At 32.2% G+C, this 11516-nt stretch overlaps 2 protein-coding genes across 2 annotated transcripts in view; both read right to left on the reverse strand.

Annotated features, from left to right (window-relative positions):
* serpin-6 (serine protease inhibitor 6) overlaps positions 1 to 1298 on the reverse strand; it is a 9541-nt gene extending 8243 nt beyond the window's left edge. Inside the window, 1 exon segment of the mRNA NM_001312730.1 lies at positions 1138 to 1298. The gene's annotated coding sequence lies outside the window, so the exon portion shown is untranslated.
* A 3594-nt stretch (positions 1299 to 4892) lies between these two features.
* Positions 4893 to 10709, reverse strand: Cndp2 (Cytosolic non-specific dipeptidase 2). The gene is made up of 9 exons (XM_013311672.1): positions 10262 to 10709; positions 9878 to 10075; positions 9159 to 9420; positions 8860 to 9007; positions 7363 to 7463; positions 6961 to 7091; positions 6647 to 6769; positions 6088 to 6246; positions 4893 to 5344 (listed from the first exon to the last, which is right to left on the reverse strand). Exons 1-9 carry the CDS (start codon positions 10649 to 10651, stop codon positions 5294 to 5296), a joined length of 1563 nt encoding a protein of 520 aa, XP_013167126.1. The 5' UTR covers positions 10652 to 10709; the 3' UTR covers positions 4893 to 5293.
* Positions 10710 to 11516: the final 807 nt, after the last annotated feature.

Consider the following 11516-nt stretch of genomic DNA (forward strand, 5'->3'; position numbering starts at 1 on the left):
ATAAACTCGCCTGACAATGGCCGACACTGGTACATGTTTATTCTTAATCCACGGATGTAAACATTTTGTATTGCCATTGAAAAAAACCCGCGCTCATATAAACAATAACCATACATCACACAAAAGATTTTTAACCTTCAATTTTCTCTTTGACATCCACTTAAAAAATACGATTTCATTTTATGGATGTGGCTCGTGATCAACATCTCAATTCTCACAGTTCCTTCTGTAACTATCTTGTTGTCTAATTTAAGATACTTAAACGCCGACTTCCTTTTCAAAGTTGTACGTAATAGTATCTGAAAATATTGCGAAACCAAATCATAACAAACGTTTTTTCATCCGACTGATAGAAAAATAATTTTGTGGATAATTTCCGACACACTGATTAATCAATTTGTTGAAACTTATTTTTCGAGATTCCTATTCTTTTCCGGAATGTATAAATTATAAATCAGGTTTATTTATTTTACAACTGAATTATTCTTACTTAATACATAAAATATTTGTTTTTGCTCGGATACTAAGAGGTACTCAGGATGTAATTTTTAAAAATGTAGGTATGTAGATATGTAAGTATGTACTTCTATTCCGTTGCGACCGTCTGCAGCTTAAATAAACCACTTGACTAGTTTTGAAGTGCAAGGTATCATTCGGTAAGGTTAGTTAGTAATTCCTTCGAGTGTATAGCGGGTAGAGTCGATCAGGTTTCTTAGTTGTTTAAATGAATTTCACGTTTCAATCTCCTATATTGTAAAAACAATAATAAAGTTCACGCAGTTCAAGCGATGTAGGCATCACGAACAATGCAGTTACATGAGAATTGGTCACAGTGAATTAGAAAGCGTTCACGACAAATCAGCACCGATCGCTATCGACCGGAGAATAGATTGAAACAATCATGTTTTATGACTGTTTATGATATCAATATTTATGATTCACTTATTATTTGCTTCTATAATATATGTAATACGATAATTCATTTTAAGAAACTGCATTATAGTTTAACTTAATTTTCCACCGGGGAAAATGTCATAAAGCATATTGGTATGATTAAAGAATTTCATAATAAAAAGAAAGATAGTTGAATCAAACAAAGACAAAAAGATTGCGTTATTTTAAAACAACCGGACTCACCGTTTGCTGTTGTCCTTATATGTCAATGGCTTCTTCAAATTATGTTTCTCGATGATATTAAGTAAATAATAAATCGATTTCCCTTGTACGCAAGACACACGAAGTCGGTTATTTTAAAGTTAGTGTATTCGGTTCATAATAATATAAAATTCTAACGAACGTTATGCCGCGACAACGCTCGGAGACAAACTGAATGAGGGCCCAGCCGCTATCCTCTTTTTTATGCAACTGTTGTAAACTGGTATGCGCCTTCAAAGCACGCACACCGGTGTCAACAGAGACCGAGGAAAATGAAAACAACCTTTTAGTAGATTCACGCTATGTTCGCAGTTACAACGTTGGTACATTTGATAGCATCTCATAAAATTAATAACGCTAATGGTGAGTTAACGGTACACGTATTATCGGTAACAGCATCATGTATTGGGAATGCCGTTTTGGATAAAGCAAAACTCGGATAAAATTAAATATTAAATACGGAAGTTTATTCCGCAATGATAACCTTTTTGGCTTCTTCATTTTTGACATCATACTATAAGTTTAATACTTAAGGTTACATTACTTAATAGCTGTCGCCAGCGACCACATCTGCGCGGTACATGTACATACAACATAAAAAAAATATTATAATAAAGTTGAAATTGACTCTACATTTATTTAGAAAACGTTTATTTGGAAAAAAGAAAAGGTCGGTTTTTACGGTTTTCCCGGCAATTATTCGAACTTTTCTCACCTTTTAAACCTTTCTTAGAGCTCCACGAACCAACTTCAACTTCAAGACCAAGATAAGATAAATCCGTTCATCCGTTCTCAAGTTTTAGCGAGACTAACGAACAGCAATTGACTTTTATATGTATAGATTTATTTAATTTGTTAAGTTTTACCAAGGCACAAACGGATAACCACCATCCACACCTACTTTTATTTACGAAAACACACTTCAGTGAAAACCCACGATAATATAGAACGTCAAATTATTTCTACGAAGCAATGAAAACACAGAAGTTATAAATAAATTGTTAAACTTGAAATAATAACTAGAGGGAAGCAAATAAGGAAAAAAGAATGAATTTAAAAAATTGAAGTGTGAATTTTAAGAATTCGGAAAATTTTCTTATATGAACATTATTTACGTAGCATTAAAACAGAAAGAAATTAAATAGTAAAATAATTTTAACACATGACTAATGTAGTATTTCCACAGATTTTTTTTATCTACTCTAGATAAATTGTTGAAAATTACACCAATATCTATAAATCACAGCCGCAGAACCATAAATTAAAAAGGTATTTTACTGTGGAAAAAATAACTGTGATTATGGAGGTAAATATGTGCGAGTTATTTACAGTCCGGTTATCTTTGAACAGTAGTATATAAATACATTTGCTGTAAATATAAATTTATAATTTTACACGTACTCTAACCATGATAATACTTTGACATCGTCGTGATTAAGGTAAGATAGTTTTTAATTTAAGACGAAAACCCTTGCTTCACATGAACTCCCGGTAAATATGACGAGTATTAACATAATTTTATGTTAACTTATTTACTAAATACTTTTGTTCCTTCGTTCCTTCTGTATTGTCAAATCCAGTCAATCTATGATACTTTATAACTTGTTTTATTCATGTAATTCAATTAACAACAAAAAATGTGATCCATTCACGAGGAGTCCAATTCAGCAACTCCCACAATAGTAATTTCCCTATTTCGCAAATGCCCCTTTTGTGACATGCCCATTGGTTAACAACGGACTGTAATCGCTCATTATCAATTGTTACGGTTCCTGATATTATACAATTAAATGAATAACAGCCTACTTAACGAATGATGATTTTGGAAAGTTGTTAACACTCTCTTTCCGTTCCCTGTACTCTGATGTATTTGTATTTACATCATAACAACTAACAATAGTACTAATAGCGATATTAACTACATTTCAGCATTTTAAGTTTAAAAATATCCTACGTTCGTTGGCCATGCATGCATACCTTGCATCATTTCTTCTTTTTTTCGTTAAAGATATTTATTGCTAGCTATCGTCCGCGACTTCGTCCGCACGTAATTAAAAAAAAACTTTAAAAGTAGCCTATGTGTTCTTCTAGGTAATGTTGTACATCTATGACATTTATAATATTAGTAAGATTAGTGAGAATAAGATTACATTAAACTTGAAAAAAGTTAAGGTTGAGGTAAAATGGCAAGGCAAGTTTCAAACCAACCTGAATTTAATGCGGTATTTACGCTAATCAAGGGAAAATTGTATGACCAAGCAACAGAATAAACCAGCTTGTAGCAACAAGTACTAATAAAATTGCAACTCAATCTATGTGCCCATGAGTTCTTAATGTAAGTTGGTTTAGAATTTTATAATGTACATGTTATTCCGATCTAATCACACTAATCTTACTTCTTACTAATATAATAAATGCGAATGTTTGGATGGATGGATAGATGTTTGAAGGTATCTCCAGAACGGTTGAACGGATCTCGATGAAATTTGGTACACATATAGAACGTAGTCTGGAAGAACACATAGGCTATTTATAATGTTTCATTAATTTCGCGAGATCGGAGCCGCGGGCCACAGCTAGTATGAAATAAATAACGCTTGTTTATTTAGTAGCTGAAACGATATAAGTTTAAAAATAGTGTATGTTTTGTTTCTACAAAAAAAAAATTGTGAAATAGTTATATAGATTTGATAAAGTGGAACAGATCATCATTTATTTTTTTACGTTTGCAATTCTAAGCTATCATAGAATAGCTTTTCAATTACGTAGGTATTGATATTGCGGTCCAAATATAAAACTTTCTATGATAGTCCACTTGAAGTCTTCGATCGTTCTACTTTATTGAAGATCACCTTATGATTATTTGACAGGCGCTAACCTAGAAAAAGTTAAATAACATACTTTTTTTATTTAAACGTTTTGAGGTACTTATAAATAAAAATTATAATAGTGATAGATCAGTGACTGGTTTATATCGATTTTTTGTTTTGGGAAACGCTAGCAAAAGACGTAGACGTAGACAACTGCAATAAACCTTACTTGTGTACAAACCTAGTAACCATGTTTTTTTTTTAATAAAATTAATTTACTAATTATTTGTTTCGATATTAAATTATTTCTTACCGTCGTTACAAACAATTTAGGCTTGTATTTCTATACTATAGTCCAATGGAGATATTAAAAGCCACGACAACAGTTCGTTGGTCCGTACTCTTAGCCATATAAAAAATTCTCTTGTCACTGTTAGTTACCATACTCCTCAGAAACGTCTGGACGTAGGGTTTTTTTTTTAAATATTAGCAGATTTTTCTAGATTCCAACTAAGCTCTTTGCTTGTGCTAGGATATGGTTTACGACAATAGTCGAATGGCAGGATTCGAACCTCCGACCTCGTGATCGGGAATCCGCACCCTTAACCTTTTAATTTTATTAGGCTATTGGCGCTTCTTCTTGAGAATCTGCTACTACATATTTATTAATCCCGCGCGAATGAAGTCGACGGCAACAGCTAGTTATATTTATTTAGAGCAAAGAATAATAAAACACCAAAATAACACAACATAATTTATTCTTCGGACATAAAATCTATTCAAAATGAGTTATTATGTAATTTATATTAATATAATGAACATCAAAAAAAATTAACGCTATCTCATAGCGATATGTACTATGTTTATATAAAACTAAAAGCACCGTAAACACAATTTATTAAAGTATTATTATGCTCTTCAGAATTATGCCCAATTTCTTCTGTACTTGTACGGAATGTCCGAATAATTGACACATCTTTAATATGAGGGATGCACTTTACTGTCATTTTAAAAATCGATTTTAAAATCGATTCTTAACGAATAAGAATCGAATACTCATATTAAATTAACAAATAAAAAAAACTTAAAGCTATAACTAACAAAGTATACAAAACATGTGTATATAATAAAAGTAAGATTTTATAGAAACAAAATTGTTTATAGCTAAAAATATCAAAGTCGAAATTGTAGTCAATTGAAATAGTAATTCGTGCATCCCTATTTTATATCAAATAAGTCAGTCGCATTCAATCGATCGAAAACCTTAAAATATGAATTATTATGTCTGAATTTCAGATGTTTTCAAATGTTCTTCATTAAAGTGTTTTCTACTTAGATAGTTTGCCCACCTCGTACAAATATGCCGCAAACAACTTGATCTGAAACAATAAAAATTGCATGAAATACGAAAAAAAAATGGAATTATCAACTTATCTAGCTAAACTAGCTGTCACAGAATTAAAAAAAAAACTAATAATTATTCTATATGTTCTTAAAAACTATATTGCTGCCATATTTCATCAAGAACCATTGTGTCATTTAGTAGATACCTTCTAACAAACATCCATCCATCCATCCATTCATCCATCCATCTATACTTTCACATTTAAAATATTAGTAAGATTTATTATTTCTTGTAAATTGAACCCAGAACCGAATTTAGAATATTGTCGCTTAGAAATGTTTCAATTGAAAAATTAATAAATAAATATTTGTTAACATTTCTCGATAGCTTCATATGCTATCAGCTGCTCAGTATAAATAAACAAATACATAAATATAGTTATCATCAGATAGAAATATTCCATTTAACAAGCTGTGGTTGATTCACCGCAAACAGGACACTTGTTATCTCTTAAACTCCAGTGAATCATATAAAACATTATATGGTTTGGCTGATATCTGTTTAAAAACAACTCGAATCAATAAGTGTTCTTATAGCCACGCTTACGGTGAGTTTCTAAGACCAAAATCTGTGTATAAAACATCTCGTCATCCCTGTATTTTATCTTTAACAAAATAGAAATAACAATATGTTTTAAGCGGGGATTTTGGTATCAGAAACCCACGGTTAGTACATTAGAATTTATTTCATAAGAGTTTGTAATGATATTAAACTCACTCCTTCGATGTAATTGCGCACGTTGAGCTTCTCGTTCTGTGAGTGCGCCATATCGTCGCCTGCGCCCATCGGCAGCAGCAGCACGTTGCGTCCGCTCGCCTCCTGCAGCGTTATCGTCACCGGGATGGACCCGCCCTCGCGCGACATGTCCGGCTCAGTCTAAACAATAACAACATATAGAAAAATCTTCTGATGGTTCTGCCGCAACACAACAGACAAGGAATATCGACTCGTGCGATGAAAAGAGTTATATTTCTTGTGAGATAACTTATCATTTAACTTTATGGGTGAAAATATGTTTCAATATATGCGTCAAACAATTCGTACTGGGTTGTAGGTGACTAAGGCCTAATCGCCCTTAACCTTGGTTAGATTCGAGCCCTACAATAAGGAGGTTTATCAGCTAAGAACACATTAACCACATAGAATCCCACTAAACTTATTTATGATAGGAGCCAATGTACACAATCACTTCAAAAGATATACATCACATTATCCTAAATGATCAAATGTGTATTCCCGTGAGTTCGCAATGCGGAAACATTGGCATAAAACATACCTGATAGATGAGTTTAGTGGCTCTAGCGGCAGCCTGGTAGTGTGGATGGTCAGGGTTCTCTGTCCATGCGCGGCCGCTCTGCGCGCTGATACGCATCTTGTTCGGTGAACCGCGCTCCGCCCACTGTAATTTCATTATTTACTTGTACAAAAGTTGAACGAAAACTATCGACCTTTATAAATGTACAGGCTATAAGACATATTTTTTGTGCCTATTTGATTTTTATGAGAAATCGAACTAAAAATAGAGATATGTTATCAAATAACTTGATCCTCATGACATAAGAAAAATTATATCGCAATATCAAAGTTTACCTTTTTGTTGACATAGTCAAAGACTAATTTCTCTACTTCCTCTGGTTCTTGATTAGGGACGATACGTATAGAGAATTTTCCGATCACCTTGCCGGGAATTACAGTCTTCGCTCCCGGCTGGAAGGCGGCCCCTGCAGAATTACAACACATGTTACATTCAATCTTCATTTCTGTTTACAAATACATACACAAAAACATATACAAAATAACTAAAAAAATTAAATAGAGTAAATAGCAAGCATGTAAGGAATTTGATGTTCACTAAATTTGGGAATTAATTACAAAGGAAGAAACATATTTAATAAAATATTTATTTACATCAAATAATATCATGTTTCCATAATTTACGGAATGAGAAACAGAGACAGTTATTTTATAATTTCCCTAATATAATATACATACCCTCAATTCCATGTAACGAGAGACTGGGATATCTCCAACGGTGCATCAGTACTTGCTCTTTGACCCCGTTGTGTAGCAATTTGTGGGCGTTTATTGTGCGCCTATAAATGTATACACAGCTCAAACAATATGACCTTTACTCAACTTATATTAAACGAATATCATTTATTTTTATTGTTGAAGTGTGTCTGATAGTTAAGAGTAAAACCGGCTATAAAAACATCCAAGGGGCTGCCACTATTCAGTCGTAATAACCGATAAACCAATATTCTATATGAATGATCTTCGCTTTTATTATATTGTTTATACAACAGATATTGTGTTCGGGTGGATAGGTGATCATAACCTATATATCATACTAACCGATGTCGTACTAAGCTGTTTTTACTGTAATTCATAAATATTTGTAATAGTATGGGAAAGACTACCAATGCCTTGTGCGGATACAATCTATTTTATATATAAAAAACCTTACTATGTACATTGTTAATTGCTAGCACTGTCTAATCTTGTAAGTTAAAAGGCGTGAAGTTATACAGTGCGCATAGAAACCGTTATCGATTTGAATTGATTATTTCATCGGATAGCAAATATTGACACAACAATGTAGTTAATAAAAGCAACTTCTGATTGCCACAACGCAAACTTGATAAGACACAAATTACATGATAAAATTACAAGTAGAAACACATCATGTTCGCATATTTAAAAATCTATATTAAAGAATTTTCAATTTTTTTTTTCTTTTCAATGCCTCATTTACATTATGCCAGTATAATAGGACTATAGCACTAAAAATCTACACTTGCATACAACTGGCATTATGTAAACGCTAACTGGCGTCAGTGATACTGTCCTACTGTACTGGCATATTGTAAACATCATAACATAGCCAAAAAGAGTATTTTTCAGTTGTTATGTCAGATAATGATAAGTAGTTGTAATTAAATGATTGCTAAATTCCAACAGATATTCTTATCTGCATTATGGATAAAGAGTGTGATATTTATTTATTTTAAATTCCCTATCTACAAATAACAAATTATCTTCTGATAATTTACTAACATTTAAGTCCAATATGAAAAGGTATTCGGTTGAGTTTCGTTCATTTAAAAATATTTAGTTCAAAAGCAACAAAATTCGAATTGAATAGGAGTAAAATGGACATATTAAAAAAATTAATTTTACCGCAATGATTATAAAACATAATTAATATCAATATCTATTATGCCATTATGAACTTTAACAATAGATTGACCTTGAAAGAACATTGGTAATTAGAAAAAACAAATACATAATATTGTTTATGTGTATTCAATAATTCAACCAATGCAATGAAGAGTTACATATAATATATAACAGTTATATATAGTTAGATATGTCATTAGATATCTTCAGAGATGTAACTCTTTTCTTGAGATAGGATGAAATGTGTTTTATTCACACTTATTTGTGTATATTATAGACATTACAACAGGATCTTAGTGTATCTCTTACCTGTATGCTTCAGTATCAAAATCAATACTAGAGTAAAGTTTCTTCTCATTCTCAGTCATCGGAGCCACAGACTTGTAAATATCAGTTATAAGAATCTTGCCGTCTTTATCAACTAATTCATTCATGAGATAAATAAGATCAGTCATTGCTAGAAACAAAAAAAAATGTTTTAAAAAAAGTTTTTACTGAATATTAAAAAAAAAATTTAAATCCGAGTGTAGAACCACCCCCACATATTATATTTTTTTAAGTATATATCACATACTTGTGTATTAATTATATAGTTTTTTAATAATTACCTTCATGCACTGTTCCTCCATATACACCACTGTGAAGGTCATTCTTGGCACACTCTACCTCCAAGAAATAGTAACTGATTCCTCTCAGGCCATATGTAATGCAAGGCTTGGTTGTCCCTAACCAATAGTTATCAGAGATGCATACATAATCAACATCATCAAAGAATCCTTCTGGTTTAAGCTTGTCCATAAGCAACTCATCTAAACCTTCCGAGCCAGACTCTTCCATGCATTCAAAAACGAATTTCAAATTTACTGGTAGCTACAAAAAAGATTAAAACTCAAATATCACATATTATCAACATTAGTAGACCTATGAATACTAGAATAAACATTTTAATACATAAATACATCTATTACACTGTACAAGTGGTTTGCCTAGTTACAAAACCTTGGTCCTGATCCTAAGATTACCATACAATCAACTAACATCTTACATCTATGTAGCACATATATTAATTTATACTATGTTATGAAGAGACTCCAAGGTTTTGGGTATGTTTACTATAAAGTTTGATTTTTTTGTATATGTAGTTTAGAAAAGTTATATGAAAAACAACACAGACCTATTTCAAAGTATTGTAAAAAGACACATTATGTTTCAAACATTGCATGGGTTGTGTACTCAATCTATTTAGATAAGACTCAGCTTATTTGGTTTGAACATATTGCAATATCTATTACACATCTCAAGTTTCAAAACAATATTACTTTGTTACCTCTTCTCCAACACCTTTGTAAGCGTTAATAGCATGAAGCCAGCCAAGTACTGGGCCTTTGTCATCAGTTGAACCACGGCCGAATAACTTGCCATCGCGCTCTTGCAGTTCAAATGGTTCTGAATCCCAGCCATCAGATTTCAATGCAGGTTGCACATCCAAGTGTCCATATACACAAATAGTATTTTTCTTTGGGTCCTAAAATATTATTCATGCTAAATTTATTTCTACATAATTATATATCTACCGAAATGCACCAGATCTTACGGAGAAGCGCGCTCTTTAATTAAAACCAGCAATAAAATATTAGGCAATTAGGAATAATTCCACTGACACGTTACGCGGCAAAGTTTTTGTAAGACCGTAATAATGAAAAGTACTTACATTTCCTAATGTACCAACTAATACTGGTGGTAATGCTACATCTGTGCCATCTATTTTTTGGAAACCTACATCCCGAAGTTCCGTAGACGCTCCGACTTCTTTTAACTTTTCTTGCATCCAGTTAACCATACGTACACAATCATTTCTATACTTTACATCACAAGAAACTGAAGGAATTGCAACTGCTTCTTTAAGAAGTTGCTTGTAAGAATCGGCATTCTGGTCGACAAATTTGAAAATTTGTGGCAATGTTTTATTTGCCATAATTTTAGGAACTTGCTTGGCAGTAGTTGAATAAAATAAAGAAAAATCAACCGGTCGAAATACACAAGCGTTTAACGGACGACTATTTCTCAGCAAACTGGCTCGACAAACTGAATTAATCAACATTTTTGCACGATTTTCTTGGTTGGCGTTGCAGCCAGTGATGTTCTTATTCGGTTATTTTTAATCGATTTCACGATTTATTGTATAAATTAACCTCTAAGATCATAAAAGGTCGTTTGTTATGCAATATTTTCAACACTTCATGCCCAAACAATTCTGTGGCATAAAATTCGGATTCTTGCGCACAATACTTACCAATATATCACAATATAGAATATTAAATAAATTAAGTGGTGAATATTATCTTAACAAGATATTTCTATAATACAATACAAAATATATCGGACTTCAAAGGCAAATAGATTTTCATAGAATAAAATCGGTTTTAGTCTGAAATCGAATCGGTAAGAAAAGTTACACTACAGACATCACTATTCAGGTGTCAAAAGATAAAGAAAACTTTTGATAAGAGGGGGAGGGAGGGTAAGTAGGGCTGCCGATTTAGAATATGTGTAAAACCTACTTAAACATAGATGATAAAAAAATGTAATGACAGCTATGGTACAAGGAGGATCTTGTGATATTTTTAATGTTGACAGGGGGCGCTAGTGAGCGGTCAAAATTTAGTTTGACTTATGCCCACCAATTCATCAGGTAGCCTTGTCGGTCTCTATACGACCAACTTCTGGATCATTTCTGAGCTGATCTACATCCATCTATTTCTGCCTCAATATGCTGGGGCAAAAGTTCACTTTATTATTCTAGTCTTTAGTTTTCACAACTGCTTCAAATTTAGAACTATAATGCAGTGTTTACATATGCCTACTTCCCCTTTCTTTGTTCAATATGAAGAACAAAACTTATTTTTACATGCGATATTATTTGAATAAATTAAATTTGCATAACTAATTAGTATTATTAATAAGGG

This window comes from Papilio xuthus, unplaced genomic scaffold, assembly GCF_000836235.2.
Source record: "Papilio xuthus unplaced genomic scaffold, Pxut_1.1 DF827680.1, whole genome shotgun sequence".
In the NCBI taxonomy this organism is placed as follows: domain Eukaryota; kingdom Metazoa; phylum Arthropoda; class Insecta; order Lepidoptera; family Papilionidae; genus Papilio; species Papilio xuthus.

Excerpts from the sequence above, each read along its gene's own strand:
- Cndp2 (XM_013311672.1), bottom strand. The coding sequence starts at position 10,651 with ATGTTGATTAATTCAGTTTGTCGAGCCAGTTTGCTGAGAAATAGTCGT. Across the intron at positions 10,076-10,261 it reads TAGTTGGTACATTAGGAAAT|GACCCAAAGAAAAATACTAT; the intron begins GTAAGTACTTTT and ends ATAATATTTTAG. Across the intron at positions 6,247-6,646 it reads CCACTAAACTCATCTATCAG|ACTGAGCCGGACATGTCGCG; the intron begins GTATGTTTTATG and ends GTTATTGTTTAG.